The sequence below is a fragment of the Oncorhynchus clarkii genome, chromosome 21 (genome assembly GCF_045791955.1).
Source record: "Oncorhynchus clarkii lewisi isolate Uvic-CL-2024 chromosome 21, UVic_Ocla_1.0, whole genome shotgun sequence".
In the NCBI taxonomy this organism is placed as follows: Eukaryota; Metazoa; Chordata; class Actinopteri; order Salmoniformes; family Salmonidae; genus Oncorhynchus; species Oncorhynchus clarkii.
In genome coordinates this window covers 17,181,365-17,201,364 of record NC_092167.1, presented here as the reverse complement: position 1 = coordinate 17,201,364, position 20,000 = coordinate 17,181,365, and the positions used below count along the sequence as shown (strand labels likewise).

The 20,000-nt window shown below is 45.9% G+C and overlaps 1 protein-coding gene across 9 annotated transcripts in view; it reads left to right on the top strand.

Moving 5' to 3' along the window:
• LOC139378673 (transcription factor SOX-5-like) overlaps positions 1-20,000 on the top strand; it is a 103,991-nt gene that overhangs the window by 10,520 nt on the left and 73,471 nt on the right. For all 9 annotated transcript variants that reach the window (XM_071121069.1, XM_071121070.1, XM_071121064.1 and 6 more), the window contains exons 2-3: positions 1,935-2,136; positions 9,666-9,873. In XM_071121069.1, the coding sequence (XP_070977170.1) occupies positions 1,935-2,136; positions 9,666-9,873 (410 nt within the window). The remainder of the gene's footprint in view (positions 1-1,934; positions 2,137-9,665; positions 9,874-20,000) is intronic.

The following is a 20,000-nucleotide window of genomic DNA, read 5'->3' as shown; positions in this document are numbered from 1 at the left end:
TTCTTCCCCTCCATGTCGCGTGGTTAAAGTCGCAGTCCCATAACTGCTGTGGGTTTTTCTCAGACCTTCCCAGCAGCGAGGAAACACTATATCTTGTTTGCCTTCATTTTTGTCATGAAGCAAATAAGCAGTAAATGATGTCTGAAAGTGGATCTGCGTGGAGGAACAACGCCAGAGGAAAGCCAATAAATAGAGGGGATATAATCTGTTTCCAGGTCAATGTTAAGGTCCTGGAGTGTTGTAGTTATAGACCACAGTGATACTGTTGGGGAGGCCTGAGTCTGAAACAGACACACAGGTTGTGTCCCAATACACATATTTACGTTGTAAATAGTAGGCGTTTTGGGTACGCGAAAATAGAAGGTTTTATAGTATGTGACATTTTGGACATTTTGTATGCTTTAAATGCCAGGATGTCACACTCATTTCGGATTTTCATCTAGTAGAATTCACTGCACACTATTGAGGAACAAGAATAGCTGATAATCAGATAGAGTGACGTTCTGTAACAAAATATACAAATGGCGGAAAACAATGCAATTGCACATTGGATGAAGCATTCTTGGTATAGGTGCTTAGCACATTGGATTTGACTAAACAGTACATTGTAAATAGTATGTAGTACGATTAGTACACAGTATGCAGTTGTAGGAAGTAGTAGGACAGACCGATTTCAGACACAGCCCCAGACTAGACAGAGGTGACTGGATTACTGGACTATTAATGAATACAGTGTAGAATTAAAAACAGAGAGCTCACTGAATACTGGCAGCTGCCACTCACTTCCTTGAAGGAACACTCAATACATTTGGCATCTGTTTGAACCTCTAGGGACAGCAGTCCTGCTCGGAAGGTTTACGTATTCTCCTGTTTGTCTCCTCTCTCTCTCAAACAGAATGGTTGTTGGTGTCGGTGCTGGAAATACAGTTTTGAATCTTATGCTCCAAGCCTGTTGCTCCTCGCATGTCTGACCCTCAGCGTATACATTAGTGTTTCGTATTCTCATGCCTCCTTCTCCCCCCCCCTCTCTCCACCCCCCCCCCCCCTCCCCTCTCCCTCCCTCCTCTCACCCTGGGTCATCGTAACAGTGGCTTCAAGGCTGAACGAGAGCCTTTGAAAGCACTTAGGGAGACGCTGCCAGCCGTATTAAACTCTATTATTGGAACATATTCATTTTGTCCCTATTCACCGGGGGCACATTTATGTTGGGGAGAGTTCATCTAATAGATGCCACTGTTCTTCCCCTCCCTCTGCTTTCAATGGGAAACAAAAGCAAAGTAACAAATGCACAGCCTCTATGTTTGTTATTTTCACTGGTATCGTCAGAGCCGAGGTTTTCATACACATCACTGTCAGCGTGCTGCTGGAGTGAAAGGGCCTGTGTCAGGCCTCGGCCATTTGTCATAAGATGTCAGCCCAACCTGGCTCCATTTGCAGTAATGGGTTATTGCGTACCGTGTGTGTGTGTGTGTGTGTGTGTGTGTGTGTGTGTGTGTGTGTGTGTGTGTGTGTGTGTGTGTGTGTGTGTGTGTGTGTGTGTGTGTGTGTGTGTGTGTGTGTGTGTGTGTGTGTGTGTGTGTGTGTGTGTGCTGAAAGGACCTGATGGTAAACATGGAAGTGATTGTGTTTGAAGGTCTAAAGAGCTTTTCCTCTGGCTAGCAGATGTAGATGATTTACTGTATATTATTATAGTGGGTATTATCTGCAGAGAGAGAGAGAGAGGTCTTGGGATTCAGAGACACAGAGAGCGGGCCATTGGGGACCATTGAATAATAGGGAATTAATAATGATGAACTATTTCTATAAATATAACTATTGAAATGAATCAACGGCTAGTGTTTCTCCCACTGTCACCCACAGCTCATATTACATCCCTGAATGTTTCATACTCACTCTCCCCCTCTCTCTTCTTTCTCTCTCTCTGTTTTTTCCAGGATGTCTTCCAAGCGACCAATCTCTCCATATGGGGGGACAGATGGAGAGGTAGTCATGGCAACCAGCAGACAGAGACTGGAAGAGGAAGAGAGAGATGATGGACAGGCTGTCATGCACCTCCCCCTGACTCCCTACTGCAGCAAGGTGTCCCCCCGCTCGCCCCGCCCCCTGGACAGCCCCCCTACCCTGCACAGTGCCATGGTAAAACAACCCCTCGTTGTCTTCATATCATATAACTGCTCTTATTGGCTACTTGGCTTTGTTTCGACTCTTCTAATTGGTCGTCTGGAGTTTTAAATCCTGCCACACTGTCAAGGTGGAAGTTGGCACTTAAGGACTGGTCTAGGATCAGTTTATCCTCATTTATCCTTCATTAGACTGTAATTACAGAGAGTTGTAGTTATGGCATCCGGTTTTGAAGTAACACATACTTCCAACAGAGGAAATAATATTGGGGGGAAACTGGACACAAAAGATGCTCGAGAGTGCTCTTATGGTGTGAATCGCGTTTCCTTTTTGTTTTAGTGTGAAAGCCCGTGTCTGTGCTGTATCGAGGCATGGAGACGGCGAGGCATGGAGATGTGGGACATGTGTGACTGTCAGTGTGAGCCATGTCAGTGAGTCATGTTCTGCTGGGAAAAGGGTGACTGTGTGTGGTGACAGTAAATGCATATAATCATTGGGATGTATAGGTGTGTGTGTGTGTGTGTGTGTGTGTGTGTTCGTGTGTGTGTGTGTGTGTGTGTGTGTGTGTGTGTGTGTGTGTGTGTGTGTGTGTGTGTGTGTGTGTGTGTGTGTGTGTGCGTGCGTGTGCGTGTAGCCTCAGTAACCCTCATAGTTTCCTCACGTTAGCCTCACGTTGAGCCACACCTGAAGAGCAGCTAGCTGAAAGCAGCACATTGTCTTCAGACCTTTCACCTGTACCACCACACAGCAAATGTTGTGAGATGACTCTGGCTGTAAAACAATGAAAGGGTGATTAAGGACCATAATGGTAAGCTAATTCTGTAATTAACCTGCTGATTGCACATCAGACTGGACTCTGCTGCCTGTCAGACAACAGTCACTGACTGTAAACCAAAGTCCTCTTTCTCGCTCTCCCACCGGGAAGATAGACGTTGTCATGGCATGCTGTTGACAGTAGGTTTTGGACCTGATGTTTGGGAGACTACAGGTTATAGCCTTTGTAATGTTCAGATAATAGTGGTAGGTATTTTTAAACTGAGACATTAGATCAGGCATTGGTTTGAAATGTTAACACGTTTAGTAATGATTATTGTTTTAAGTGTGATGAATCACGTATTAATGAATAATTAAAGTATAATTATATTTCCTTTTATTATTATTATTATTATTATTACTTAGGCCTATGCTACAAATATAATCTCCAAATTCCGTACGTATTTCAACACTATAAATTCCACTATACAGGAGATGCGATTTGAGCCAGTTGGTTGACTGACAGCAGAATCAGTAAAAGGAGAAGAAGGAGGGGTGCGCCCGCATAATATTTGATGTGGATTATTAAAGCGCGACCGAGCCGTCTCCTGGACAGGGTGGATTTAGCGCAAACGGCAAGGCTTGGCATTTGTAAGATGTTAAGTTTTGCTACGGCTTTACCCTCTCAATCCGCTCTGCGCTGACTGGCAGAAGAGTTGAGAGAGAGAGAGCTTTACACCGCGCGCCTCGGAGGGGCTTTGTCACGGCAATTGTATAAAGTGATATGGGAGAGGAAATGGACTGCGCTCGTCCCCGGGTAGTGGCGGCTGTAGAGGCAGCATCCGCCAGGAGATTACCGCGCTTTATCTTGTCATGGTAAATTAACACGGCAGCGAGGCGCGCTCCCCAACACACTGACCTCTTCATCTCTCCAAGCTGCCACTCCGAGTTGAGAGGAGAGGAGAGGAGGTGCAGTTAAAAACACTTTTTCCCCCCCTCGTGTGTGTTTGTAGAAGTAAATGAAGGTGCGCATTTATCCTTTCTTTCTTTCTCCACTTCTTCCCCTGAGTTGTACGGTTAGTAGCCTAATCAAACACTTAAATTGCGTTAGCCTGGGAAGGATTTCACAGACATGTAGTAATGGATAGGTATTAATTACTGTACCCTTTGTCCGTTTAATAAGGTCCTGCCGCGCGCTCAAGAAACAAAAAAAACAGCAACAACAACAATATTCATCTGCTTATTTCAGGTCCAGATTCTCCAGGCGCCGCCTGCCTTCGATTCGATTTTTTTTCGTATGAATTTTGACAGATTTGAAGCAGCACACCAAGCACTTAAACCAAACGCAGTGGTCACACTTAGTTTCTCCTGCCAGTGCTGTCATAATGAATAAACACATGCTTGCTTGTAGACAATTAAGGGCCTCTTAAAAATATTGGCATGCATTGATTTAATAAACTGTTATTTAAAATATACAAAATAAAGCTGCGCATTTCTGTTTAGGTACATTTAACTGGAATAGCTCGACCATTTTGTGCAATGATTTAAAAACAAAATAGATCATAGGAGTATTATTATTATTGCATTTTAATATATATATATATATATATTTAAGTTATTATTATTATTGTGAAATTGTAAAATATACAATATTAGATAAAATAAGAACACGTTTTTACTACAGTGTGTGGATGGGATGGTCTTTGTAGGTTATGTGAGGTGAGTATTTGTCCTCCAAGCTGAGATAAGATGGGGGGTGGGGTAAGGAGTGCGGGGTAGGGTTAGGCTGTGAGTAGGCCAACCGGTGTGTGCAGATGCCACAACAGACTCAGAGTCAGAGAGCAGACGAGGTGTGTGTTTAGGCTCGCGCTAAAGGGATTGGGATTGTTTGAGCAGTGTCTATGTGTGTGTGTGTGTGTGTGTGTGTGTGTGTGTGTGTGTGTGTGTGTGTGTATGGCAGCGCTGGCTTAAGACCAGTGAGTAGGTGTCAGTGTCACCTCCAGGAGCAAGCACTTACATCCCTCTAGTGTGTGTGCGTGCGTGTGTGTGTGTGTGTGTGTGTGTGTGCGCGCGCTTCAGATGCCTCCTGTGACTCCCACTGCCAGATTGGCCATGCCTTAATTGTCGACACCACGGCACCACACATTAAACACATACACCGTCCCAACTTGGAGACATGGCAGAGAATTGCACCCCCTCAATTGCTACTGTTAGTGTTGCTCTGTTCTGCTTCAAACCCACACAGGGTAGAGGGGTGTGTGTGCTCTGATGTACCAAGAGAGAGAAAAATGTACCCAGAAATAGAAAAATGTACCCAGAGAGAGAAAAATAGAGGGAAGGGGAAAGACAGAGGGACGGAAACAGAGAGAGAAAAAGAAAGAAAACGAGACCCTCTAAGGTAAATGGGTAGGTTTCTCCTGGAGGGCAATGGAGAGAATGAAGGAGGGAAGAGGAAGACGGAGGAATAAAAAGAGAGAGGGAACATGAGCATCTGTGCTGGCGGATGGAAAAAATAGCATTTTGCATTTTTTTTGGCAAGAGTTAAGTGTGTTTAAATCTGCCTCTCCTCACAGATGAGCTTAAGAAGACAAAAGTTGTTTCATTCTGTTCCCATGCAGAGGCACTAAAGGGATAAAGAACGGAGAGAGAGAACGAGAGCAAGGAGGAGAGGGAGAGAAGGAGAGAGGCGCAGTTTCACTTTGTTACAGCCGTTCGGAAGAGAATTGACATCTGCAAACTAAAGGCAGCAGAACCACCCACACTGTCAGCCTGCCACATCAAATACATAGACTCACACTCACTGGCGCATGCTACAAACATACTGGCACTCACACAAACATACTTAAACACCACCCAAGCATACACAGACATGCATACACACATAGACACACACAGACACAGACAAATAAGCATTCTTTCTTTTTTAGTCTAACATTTACAGTATTTATAAATACATTTTTATTATTAAAAACATGCTCTCTCTAGCATGTGCACACACACACACACACACACACACACACACACAGACACACACACACACACACAAATACAATCAGGTCTCTGTAAGATAGGTTGTCAGGCGGATTCCTGAGTTGGACTTGCCGTTTGTTGTGGTCTTCTGCAGGCTACTTGAATAGCTTGAGTAAATATGTTGTCCGTGTATGGCGGGTGGATTATAGTATGGAGTATGGTGCTATGTGGATGACAGTCAAAATGTAGCCGGCTTTGAGGAGGAATCATGTTGTATTAATTCTCTTTGATTAAGAAATGCCCCTCATTGTGGCCGTCTCAAGATGTCGTGTGTAGATTTGAAGAAGGGAGGGAAAGAGATCCGAGCATACTCCACCATCCCTCCATCTCGCTCTCTTTTCTGTTTGTTTTTCTTTTCAAGACGTCTTTTCTAGAAATAAAGAGTGCTGCTTTGCTAAGTATGCAGTGGATTAAATAAATGGGATGTGACAGGTGTGACTGGGCTGGTGGAGATGCCATGCTTCCCTAATGTGGGCAGATCCAGTCACAACCGATGGAAAACCTCTGCCATTCTCCTCTCTCGCTCTCTCTCTCTCTCTTTCTTTTTATTTCTTCCTCTCTCTTTCAGCCTCTCTCGCTCTCTCTCTCTCCTCTCCCCCTTTGGCTGTTTCTGGTCTCATCAATAAGGTTCTCATGTGACTTCCCTTATCCTAGGAGGGAAGGATGGAGAGACTGTGCTATCACATCACTGTGACAGTACTAAAAAGTTCAAACCAAGCCCCCCCCCCCCCCCCGACGGTTTACCAGCACACAGTAAGCATGCTCCAGTGTCAGCCGAGAGAGAGAGCGAGAGAGAGTGAACTAACACCATTGTAAATACAACCCATATTTATGTTTATTTATTTTCCTTTTTGTACTTGAACTATTTGCCCATCTTTACAACACGGTATATACTGTAGTCATAATATGACATTTTAAATGTCTCCAGTTAATTACTGTTCATTTTATTCAGCTTATTTCACGCTTCTTTATTATCTATTTCACTTCCTTTGGCAATGTAAACATATGTTTCCTATGCAAATATAACCCATTGAATTGGAATTGAATTGAGAGAGCGAGAGAGAGAGAGGGCGGAAAGAGAGATCGAAAGATGAAAGGAACGTTAACAGTTCTGTAGCCTTCAGTGATCAGCAGACTAGATGGCCACCTCATTAGAAACGTGGAGATCACGGGACAAAAACACAGAACCGCCACTATTATACTTTACCGTGACCAAGGAACCTGGCGACATGTCTCACCTATTGAATTTCACTTATTGCTCTGGCTATCCACTAGCGTTCATTCACGTCCCTAAAACCCATCTGTGAGTGAATTATTGAACGTGTTGACTTCCTCTCTGGGAGTGGTGTGAGTGAGTGTACATGTATACAGTCCCTAGGAGGAGTCGGGGAAAGTGACAGCACTTTCCCAGGTGAGAATCTGTTCCCTTCTGGACTTTGCTCGTCTCTCTGCTATAGCGTGCCGGTTCGTTGACAATGAAAGCCATATTAATATTACAACTGACTTCAGACCTGCTGAATGATCTGCTGTGGATGGTGCAGTTCATAGTAGACAGTTACGGTATGTGGCAGCGATATTCATCAGGAAGCTACTGTACCTCCATCAGGAAATGAGTTCAGTATTAGTACCTCATCTGCTCATTTAACCTTTATTTAATTAGGCAAGTCAGTTAGGAACAAATAGTAAATTCTTATTTACAATGACTCTAACCCGGACGACGCCCTATAGGAGCACGGCCGGTTGTGATACAGCCTGGAATCGAACCAGGGCCTGTAGTGACGCCTCTAGCACTGAGATGCAGTGCCTTAGACCGCTGTGCCACTTGGGAGTGTAAAACAGTGCCACTTGGGAGTGTAAAACACTGGCGTACCTCCTAAAGGTGTGAGATAGGCCAAGCATTCCCAGTCCTCTGTCTTTTCCTTGGGATAAACTCATTGTCTGCCACACAAACAACACACACACCCATCACACACACACATACATGCGCACACACGCTCACGCACGCACACACGCGCGCACACACACAGACACACAGACACAGAGACACACAGACACACAGACACACACACACACACACACACACACACACACACACACACACACACACACACACACACACACACACACACACACACACAGCGGGTGTTGCTGCCCTAAGCATCTACACTTCTCTCTGGAAAAAGCCAGGGAAATCTTTTGTCAAGTTTAATTACAAAACAGGTCAGGTATTTGCAGACAAGGTCAATCGTCCATCTGTAAATCAGGGTTAATCTTTGACTAATCTGTTCCTATTATCTCATACCACCTGTTTTAGTGTGTTGTGTTGTGGGTGTGGGTGTCCGTGCGTGCAGTGTGATGTAGTGTAAGTGTGTGTACGCTTGTTAAAGTTGGCAGCTGAAGTGTGCATGCAGACACAAAGCTGATCATGACAAGGTCGTCACCACATTGTCACAGTTCATTTAGTTGAGACCCCGCGAAATCTCTTGACAGGACAGTGGAGTTGGTATATCAAAGGTTATGATTCCAGAATGTTCTTTGATGTGAAACTTACTGTTTCTGGTCGCTGTGTGTACATTTTCTGTACATTTTTGTGATGGCAATGCAACTTAAGTTTATTGTCACAAATAAGCTCTTTCACCAAGAAAAGTTGCAAGTGAGACATTTGGACTAGCAGGGAATGCTTATTGGATCTCTTTCAAAGTGAAACGGTTTAGTCTTTGAAAGACATGACAGTAGCTCTCTCCCAACAGCCTGAGTGAAATCCTGTGTGTTTTATGTCTTTCCTCTGTTAACCACCTCCAAGTCAGTGGCATGCAGATTCCTTAGGATCCAGCAGAGAGTGAGTGCCCTAAACTTAAGATGGCTGGCCACCGATGAAAGTGTAGCACAGCCAGCTAAAAGAAGGAGAGAACGAGGGATAGTGAGAGGGAGGATGCCAATTACTGTCGTCTTCCTCTCCTCCATACGGATCTCTTGAGTTTTACATTTGAATCTTGTCTGGATTTCCTTTCTTCCGGCGCTCTTCTCTTTCTCTCTCTTCTTTCTTCTCCTTTCCTCATCCCCGTATACTTCTCTACTTCTCCCCTTTCTCTCAATCTCCTCTCTTCCTCTCTGTGGCTGTTCTGTGAGTGAGTTTGAGAGACTGGTTTTGCCACAAACATCAGCAATAAGCTGAATTCAAACTCTAATTAATGGAATATTATTAAATGTCCAACTCAGCCATTTTTATCTCAATATCAAATCATTTCTGGGGAACAATTAAGTACCTTAGTGTGAATGATTTCAATTAAAATGGTCAAAAAGAAACAAAAATAGCTTCTAAGCAAAGAGTTGTGCTAGGACTGTCTGGGAATGGCCTGAGTGGGGAGGGGGAAACAGAAAACTAGCTGTTATTGGCAGAGAGGTTTGGAACTTTCTTTCTTATTGGTCTATTAACTAATTAACTGCCTGGTGATGTCACCAAGCAGGCTAAAACTCCATCCCACCAAAAAAGCTCTTACACTGAAAGGGGAAATATCATAATTTTCACAATTTCACAGTATTATTCCAACCTCATAGTGTGGAAATATATATAAGACAATCATGTTTATGAATGCACTGGGCCTTTAATACAAGTACTCATACTTCCTCTCCCCTATTCTCTCTCTCTCTCTCTCTCTCTCTCTCTCTCTCTCTCTCTCTCTCTCGCTCTCTCTCTCGCTCTCTCTCTCTCTCTTTCTCTCTCTCTCTCTCTCTTTCTCTCTCTCTCTTTCTCTCTGCAGGACCAGGATGGCAGTAAGGGTTGGTCTCTGAGCCCCTACCCCCAGCACAACTCCTCTACCTCTCCAGGCAGTAAGCAGCAGGTGGAGGAGGGGGGTTCAGGGGCCGCAGCGCTGGGGACCCCAGAGAGACGTAAGGGCAGCCTGGCTGACGTGGTGGACACACTGAAACAGAGGAAGATGGAGGAGCTCATCAAAAACGAACCAGAAGGTCAGTCACCATGTACAAAGATGTACTGCTCTGTATCGCTTTCTCTTTTCTCCCTATCACTCTCCATCGCTCTCTATTTCAATTCAAGGGCCCAATTGACATGGGAAACATATGTTGCCAAAGCAAGTGAAATAGATAATAAACACTTAGTGAAATAAACCAATAAAAATGTACAGTAAACATTACACTTACAAAAGTTCCAAAATAATAATATAACCTGTGCTGTGTACACACACACACACACACACACACACACACACACACACACACACACACACACACACACACACACACACACACACACACACACACACACACACACACACACATGCCCTATCACTTTCTTTCTCTCTCTGTCTCTCTCTCTCTCTCTCACTCTCTCCGTCACTCTCTCCATCACTCTCTCCATCTTCTCTCTCTCCTCACTGATCCTAGTGATAGTGATAGGTGATAGTGCCAGGTCTCCCTCCCTCAATTGCTCCATGCTAACGAACACATTTTGTAACAGCCTGGTGACAGAGTCTGTGTTTCTGTAAGTGTATGGGTGTGTGTGTGTGGGTGTGTGTGTGTGTGGGTGTGTGTGTGTGTGGGTTGGTGTGTGTATGTGACAGAGAGAGTCATCCCTTTGTTTGATGGCAGTCAGCATCAGCTGTCCAGAGCCATTGTCTAACAACCACTTTGCATATATATTACAAGCTGATAGTACAGGGACCATCAGCCTTTTACTGCTCTCTCTCCCTCTCTCTCTCTTTCTCTCTCTCTCTCTCTCTCTCTCTCTCTCTCTCTCTCTCTCTCTCTCTCACACACACACACACACTCTCACTTTAGCCTTTAGTAGCAGGTGATCTCTGTGTGCTTTCGTGTGTGTTCTTTCTTTAAATTTTTGGCTAAAATGACATATCCAAATCTGACTGTCTGTAGCTCAAGACCTGAAGCATATATATGCATATTCTTGGTACCATTTGAAAGGAAACACTTTGAAGTAATGTAGGAGAATATAACACATTCGATCTGGTAACAAATTATACAAAGAAAAAAAAAAAAGTTTATTTTGTACCGTCATATTTGAAATGCAAGAGAAAGGCCATAATGTATTATTCCAGCCCAGGCGTAATTTAGATTTTGGCCATTAGATGGCAGCAGTGTATGTGCAAAGTTTTAGAATCATCCAATGAACCATTGCATTTCTGTTCAAAATGTTGTATCAAGACTACCCAAATGTGCCTAATGTGCTTAGTTCATAACTGTGCACTCTCCTCAAACAATAGCATGGTATTCTTTCACTATAATAGATACTATAAATTGGACAGTGCAGTTAGATTAACAAGAATTTAAGCTTTCTGACAATATCAGATATATCTATGTCCTGGGAAATATTCTTGTTACTTGCAACCCCATGCTAATCTCATAAGTGCACATTAGCTCAACCCTCCCAAGGATGGGACACCGATCTGTAGAGATCCTTAAGAGGCTTTTTAGTGGAAATGTGTCTATGTGTGTGTGTGTGTGTGTGTGGGTGTATCCAGCTGCTGCTGCATGTGTGTGGACACCTTGACTTTGCTCAGACTCTTGAGTATGCCACACAACAATTTTACAGTTGATCCCTAAGTCCAACAGGCCGAGGCCAGGACAAGAAAGCCAGCAGTGTATGCATGCGGGCATGTGTGTTAGTGTGTGTGTACAGTACAGGTTATTTATAGTACATATAACAGACCGCCACACTGCATGGAGGTGTGTGTAGACCAGTCAGTGTAACAGGCCCTGTACAAAATAATTTGCTCCAAGCATTTCTTCATATGTGGCCGTGGGCCATTATTAGGACAAATATTTATTTTACAATTTCTGCTTCAAAGTCCCATAATATACTGGAGTTATTTTCTTCTGCCCTTGAAATAATACACTATTCTACCTTTGGCTGTTTTGGCTCTGCATTGAGCCCCACAGTCCAGTTCCACTTCACAGAGGGCCCAACAAGTGAGAAAACAGACACACAAAAACAAACACACACACACACACACACACACACACACACACACAGTTCGAGAGCAGTAGCGGTAGCTTCACACACTCCATTAGCAGAGCTACAGTGCCACATCAGAATGGGTAGTGCCATTATCTCCCCGACCGTTGCCGTTAAACTGAAACACCCTAACAAAAGGCCTCAGCGCCTTGAGAGCAGACACACACACACACACACACACACACACACACACACACACACACACACACACAGAACTCCCAATCTATAATAGACACACACACAAGACAGACAGAACAGAAAGGCATAAAGAGGGGAGGAAAGAAAAGGGGGGGATGAAGAGTGAGGGTGGAGACAAACAGAGAGAGAGAGAGAGACCCTACTATATAAAAATCCATTCCATCCTTATCTGCCCTCTCTCTCTCTCTCTCTTTCTTGCTTTCTTTCTCTCTCTCTCTCCCAGCTACCCATTGTTTTGTTGTGTTCCCCACAAAGCCCATTAGCAGCAAACGGCAGGTTGGGATGAAACATTAATGAAGGCTTTAATCATTATGAAAGGCCTTTATTAATACTGCTGCAGTCCCCCTTTCACACACTGCCTGCCTCCAGCTGGATCAATGGCACACACACACAGGGACGCGGGCACACACACACACAGGGACGCGGGCACACACACACACACAGGGACGCAGGCACACACACACACACACACACACACACACACACACACACACACACACACACACACACACACACATAGGCGCACATACACACACACACAATACATGTTAGCGCACACTCACACGCACACTCACCCCGGTATAGGCACATGTGCTGTGAAGAAAGGGATGTGAGAGAAGGACTAAAGAGATGGTCAGAAAACAATAAACACCCTAAAAACAGGACTAGAAAGGGGAAAGGAGAAGAGGAGAGAGAGAGAGAGGCTGGCTTTATATAACCAGGCCTTGAGCTAGACACTAGCCATGTTCTCTTAGACACTTGCCTTATGTAAAACCAGCGTCTCCATACACACACACACACACACACACACACACACACACACACACACACACACACACACACACACACACACACACACACACACACACACACTGGTCCAGGGTTGAGGCAGAAGTTACAAAGACATAGTTTTTAATCAGTGGGACCAGTGCTGCTCTACTTAGTGGCTAGATACATGTGGCATGGTACAAAGACATGCTGGAGTGTGTGTGTAAGATACTGGGTCAGTACAGACTGCCTCGTCTCCCCTGTGTCTCTCTCTCTGTGTGTGTGTGTGTGTGTGTGTGTGTGTGTGTGTGTGTGTGTGTGTGTGTGTGTGTGTGTGTGTGTGTGTGTGTGTGTGTGTGTGTGTGTGTGTGTGTGTGTGTGTGTGTGTGTGTGTGTGTGTGTGTGTGAGAGAGAGAGCACTGAGCAGCCCAGCTGGCTGAGCCACTGCCAGAGAGAGCCCAAGCAGGAGTAGCACTGTTGGCCTTTAATAAATGACTAGCCATAGAGCTCCCTTATCGACTTTGTGATGTTACCCCGCGCTCACACACAACATATTCCTCTTCTGCCTACCTATACTGCCTACCTGTTACCCCCGAGACACACACACACACCGCTGCGTGATAATGCTGGTTTTAAATTGTGTCAGATGTTGAGTAGAGAGTTGGAAGTGTGTGAAGAGGAGTTGATGGGGGATCATGCTGGTGTGTGTGTGTGTGTGTGTGTGTGTGTGTGTGTGTGTGTGTGTGTGTGTGATTCCGTGCTGGAGTGAATGTGTGTGTGATTAGGACAAATAATGAGAGCAGATCAGAGAGCAGCACGGGGGGCGCAGGGGTGAGAGGAGGGCCAGGTCTGGGCTTATGAGGGACAGCACTGGGGCTGGATAGACACACACACAGGGAGCCAGGGACAGGCACTTCACTGTTGGCTGAAGTTAACCCTCCCCTGCCTCTACTGGACTGTACGTTTAACCTATAGTAACACACACCTCGATTAGGTAGCACACACGCCACTGTTGTATAGCGAGTGAGAATACAAGCGAGATAGAACCAGATCATAGAGGAAACTAGCTGCAGTATTTGGGGCACAGATGTTCATCTCAGCCCCTAGAGTGATACTGCCTCTGCCCTGGCAACTCACCAGTCCTCCTCGGTCCACGCAGTCCCCCTCTCTCTCCCTTCCTCTCTGTCTCCCTCTCTCTCACCTGTCCCCCTTCCTCTCTGTCTCCCACTCTCTCTCACTCTCAGTCCCCCTCTCTCTCCCTTCCTCTTTGTCTCCCTCTCTCTCGCTGTCCCCCTTCCTCTCAGTCCCCCTCTCTCTCCCTTCCTCTCTGTCTCTCCTCTCTCCCCCCTCTCTCTCACTCTGCTTCTCCCCACCCCCTCTCTCCCTGCCCTGGAAACTCACTCTGCTTCTCTCATTCCCTCTCTGTCTTTCTGCCTTTCCTGCCCCTCTCTGAGTCATGCTCAGGGTGAATTCATGGTCAGGGCCACTCTGGTCCCCCTTCGCCTCCCTCTGAATGCTTGATATTGACTAATATAATATTTGTCTGGTAGTTTGAATAGGCTGGTAATCTGTACATCTCTACTGTTGTCTATGTACGCTGTTTTATACATGTTGACTGTAAAGCTGTAGTCAGGTGGTGCAACAACACTTTTCAGAGAGGAAGTAAGGAGCCTCTCTCATGGTGCTGCTCTGGGTTCAGGCCATCCAGGATGTCTTAAGGGCAGGTCCCAGGTCAGGTGTAACGGCAGCTTTATGATCTGTGGGGTTGTAGACAGAGCTAGGGGTCTGGGGGAATGGGCTGTTTTTACTGCCGAGGGGGCTGTGACTTATGCGCGCACAAACACACGTGCGTACGCACGCACGCAGACGCCCGAAACACACACACACACACACACACACACACGTAGAAGGCCCTCCGCTGGCAGCATGTGTCTCCATACCTAAAATGCCAATCACTAACGTATGTCACAGAGCACATTTATTTTCATGGTGACGAACAAAACAACTCCAGCTCGCTTTTAGAGCCAGTGGGGCATTTTATAGCACAGCACTTAGCCAGGGACATTGTGCCACACTAGCACACACTGGTAGGAGCTCACTCACGCATCCATACGCTTGAATGGCTAACAATAGGAAGGGCGGATACATTCCCCGATGAAGAAGAAGAGAACAAGAAAGGAGGAGATAGAAAAGAAAATGAAAGAAAGAAAGGGGCCTTGAGAACTTGAGGGAGCCCAGCAGACTCTCTCTCTCTCTCTCTCTCTCTCTCTCTCTCTCTCTCTCTCTCCCTCTCTCTCCCTCTCTCTCTCTCTCTCTCTCTCTCTCTCTCTCTCTCTCTCTCTCTCTCTCTCTCTCTCTCTCTCTCTCTCTCTCTCTCTCTCTCTCTCTCTCTCTCTCTCTCTCTCTCTCTCTCCTCTCTCTCTCTCTCTCTCTCTCTCTCTCTCTCTCTCTCTCTCTCTCTCTCTCTCTCTCTCTCTCGCTCTCTCTCTCTCTCGCTCTCTCTCTATCTGTGTGTCAATCCCCTGGGCTAGCTAATCCTCCACAGGCCCCTCTGCTGTCTCAAAGTGTCCAACACATATACACACATATGCACGCGTGCACGCTTGGACACACACACACACACCGTTGAGTTCATAGCCCTAGCGTGGGAGAGAGGGAACCTCCATATGTGATTTCCACCAGTTGGTAGTAATTAGTTAGTTGTATAAATTAGCATTAAGTGCAGATTGTTGCATTGTTCATGATGATCCCCCTTTTGCTGTGGGAAAAACGAAGGAGTTAAACAGTGAAGGAGGAGAGGTTGAAAAATGCTGTTTTTCGACCCTGTACAGAGCTAGAAATGTCTCCACATCTCCAATTAGAGAAGGAAGGGAGGAGAGGAGAGGGAGGAGAGAACAGAAGGGAGGGAGGAGAGGAGGAGTGAAAAGAAGCAGGGTTAATGTTGTGTTTTGTTAAACTGTTCTGAGTATTCACGCCACCATAGCAGTTCATCAACAGGATCACGTTGTTCCGACAGCCCAACCCCTTCCTTGTTGCTTCGTCTCATTCTGACACTCGCGTTAAGAATTCTTCCTGGAGCTGGAGGGAAGCACAAGTCTCTCTCTCTTTTACCAAGGCGAACATGAACGGATATCTATTGTATTCCAGCTACCGAACTCAAGTCAATCTATTTTCTTTGTGGCATGAGAACCAGGCTGGAAGTCTTGAGAAGAGCCTGAGGCCTATTGTGAGGCGGCCATTGTTCCTTCCTATGAAAGGCACATTCAAGTCACTTTTTATCGAATTGTTTTCGTCTGCTTTTCACTTTGTATTCTCTACCCCAGGCTTGCACAAGACAATCAATGGAGATGAAACCCTCCCCTTTAAATGTTTTCTCTCAGCCCAGATGAGCGATATTAAGAAGTGAATAGTGTGTGTGTGGATGGGGAAAGCGGGGCCCTAGCTATTGTGCTCTACGTGGCTTATAAAAGGAGCTTATAGAGCGGTCCCGTGGTCTTTCTGTTCCTAGTGAACAGCCCTGGATGGGAAAAGCTGGGCCGGCTGTCTTTGTGTTACTGCGTGTGCGTAGCGTTGTGTTGTTGCCCTCCCGGCGTGCCATTAGGAAGGCCACAAAAGCCCGGAGTTCATGAATCAGACAGGGTTTCCGTAGCCGGAGCATTGTGAACGCGCTGTGCCGCGCTGCTAATGCCAACCCGAGAGTGACTGTTCTGCTCTGTTCCATAGCCCTGTCATCTAGTCAGAGCCCAGGCCTCTCAGAGTCTCCGTGAGACAGCTCCAAAGGTCCAGTGTAGAGCCAGTGTCATTGAGATTCATGAAATGGAATCTTGGAATGTTCCGTGAAGTGGCAGACAGGCAGTGTGCTCTGTGTTCTAGAGGGGAGCTATAGCTCAACAATCCATACATTTACCATGGATTCTTTTTACGGAGTCAATCTGCACGGACGTGTTCATTACGGATGGCAGAGGAATGTGTGTATAATATAGAAGGGTTTGTCAATGGATGTGACATTGTGTTAAGTTAACTATGTGGATGAAAACGGGGACTATTCCCTCAATGTGGGAGCTTTTATATCTTTGTATTGAAAGTTAGTAACTGTAATGAGCTTGCGCACGCACACACACATTGCATACACATTACACACTCACACACACACACACACACACACACACACATGCACACACACAGTACAAACGCATTCACACAAACACTAGCAACACAAAAATATATATTTTTGTATTATTTTTGGGATGTTCAAATTTAGATAGAAGATCCAAACCGTTTATATTCTATTGTGGTATAATCCGTATGCAAATTTTCAGACGACAACGGTATCTATTAACATACTAATGCTAGTTTGACTAAATGCGGACATTTGGACGTTAACGCTAAATAATGGAATGTAATATCTCATGAATATGCAACATTGAAGCATTTAAAAACCTTTGTGGCCACCGATACAAAAATGAAATGGTTGATTATATTCCCGTTTCGTAACGGCGAACACATCAACATTAGCTCTAGTTTGTAACTGCCCGTGGGTCTCTATACGTTGGGCGCTTGACAGAAGTAAAAATACGCCTCGTTTGCACTAATCCACATAGGCCTCTGATCAAATGGTACTGATCTGTTTACAAACGTCCTTCACACTCAGGCAGCGTAGCCTGAACCTACGCACACTATAGCCAGCCTAGATTTGAAGCTGGATATTTATCTGAAAGGGATATAAGCCTGAGATCATATACGTACTGTACGTATGTGTGGACAGGGGGAAAACCAGGGTAAATACCGCCATTATATTATTTACTAACCTGGAACTAACACCAACCGTTCTCCCACGATGCACCACTCTGAAGGTTCACTAACCACCCTACACATGCCAGCAATCAGCATAATCACTCCCTCCTCAACCCCCCTCCCTTCCGCTTTCACACAGACAGGCAGTCAGTCACACACGCACGCACGCGCGCACGCACGCGCGCACGCACGCGCGCACACACACACACACACACACACACACACACACACACACACACACACACACACACACACACACACACACGCACGTAAGCTTTCAAAGGATATTAATTGTCTCAATAAAACAACTGTCCCAAACAAAGTGTAGACGAGCCTCACGTAAATAACAGACTTTTACAGCTATAAAAAGTCTAAGGTTTTACCTCCCGACCTGCTGCTTGTGATTTAGATGTGCCTGACACAGATCTATAAGAGTAATGGTGTGTTTCTCTGTACTGAGCAGTATATAAGGCTGGGGTTCTGTCTGACTGTGTGTCTCTCTGTTGCTCAGCCAGTCAGTCAGTTGTCTCTTTGAACCCAGAGAGACTATATTGATTAACCTTGTCTGCCTGGTGGGAGCTGAGGGGTCGGAATGGGGAGGAGGAGGTGGGGGGGGGTGGGGGGGGGGGGAGTAACGGGGGCGGGTGGATTAGATGAAGTGGTGTGTCTGTGAAGCAGCCTGAGGGGTCAGGACCTTAGCTCCACTAGTGAAGGAACTGTGATTTGAGCCAGATGTTCTCAGACAAGCCAGGCAGCGCCTGCCGCCGCCGCAGAGGCCGGAGACCACCCCTCTCATTCCCCTGCTCTGCCCCCGCAAGACACACACACACTCCTCCTCCCTTATTGTCCCCCCTCTCTCTTCTGTTTTTTCCCTGAGGTACTCCCCTTCTCTCTCCCGCCCCTCCCTCTTTGGTCTCCCCCTAGCCTTCTCTCTCCCGCCCCTCCCTCTTTGGTCTCCCCCTAGCCTTCTCTCCCTTAGTCTGTCATCTCTCCTTTCTCCTTCTACCTCCCTTTCTCTCTTCCATACTCCCCAATGCCCTCCCTCGCTCCTGTGCCTCAATCTCAAATCCCTCCTCTGTTTCCCCTCTCCTCCCTCCTCCCCCCTTATCGTCCCTCCCCCTATGCCTCCCACCCTACCTCATCTTTACTACTCTCCTCTCTGCTCCAAGGAATTAAAATGTGGTGAGACTGTCATTCTGGCATAGAGCCCTACCCCTCTCCAACACCCCTCCTCCCCCCCTGCCTCCCCCCTAGAGCCCAGGAACAGTGAACAGGTGTTCTCCACTTTTGATTTCAGTGCATTTGGATTAATCCTGTCAGCTCAGCTGTTAGAACAACTGTCACCTCCAGATGCTAGTCATTTTGGGCTGGAGCTGTCACCGGCTGCCAGTTTTCTTCGGTGCTACACACACACACACACACACACACGTACACACACACACTTACATACACACACACACACACACACACACAGAGATTCTCTCTCTGTCTCTTCCTAGCTTATTGTCATGTAAACAAAGCAATTTCTCCCCTACACCTCTCTTCCTGTCTGTAATACAGGTATCAATGAGTTTGGAAATGACATGTACGGGATACAGCGCAATAGAACACGAGTGTGTGTTTAAATTTTTCAGTTTCGTTAATGGGTCCAATTGTATGAATATACAAGCCAGTGTGAATATGTACATAGAAGGATGTGTCTATGTGGCGTTGATTTCCACAGCAGCCAGTATTCAGAGGAACAGTCAGACGTGGAACCTTTTCAACCTCTTCAATTTTACCCCTCTTTCTTCTCCCTTATTTCTCCCTCTTCCTCTCCTTCCCTCTCACCCTCCTGTCACACACACACACACACACACACACACACACACACACGCACCCGCACACACACACACATACAGATACACACACATATGTGTGAGTGCTGTGAGAAAACACAGCCGTGACGATGTCACTGCTACATTCCTCTTCTACCGTGGCAAGACAACTCAATTAGGCGTTTAAATGTGAAAGTTTTGCTCCTCTCCTAATAGCTCCTCTCATCCCGCTCTCTCTCTCTCTCTCTCTCTCTCTCTCTCTCTTACTCTCTCTCTCTCTCTCTTACTCTCTCTCTCTTCCTTACTCTCTCTCTCGATCTCTCTCTCCCTCTCCCTTCCCTTCCGCTCTCTCTATTCCTCTCTCTCCCTCAACCCCCTGATTCCTCTCCCTACTCTCACACTCTCCCTCATGTCAGCCAACCTCCACGCCACCCAGGGTTTATTATAGAAAATGACTATTTGTTATTGTGAGTAAAATGTTGATTATTTGTGAGAGTATGATTACTAGGTTGGATGTAATATCACTTCTC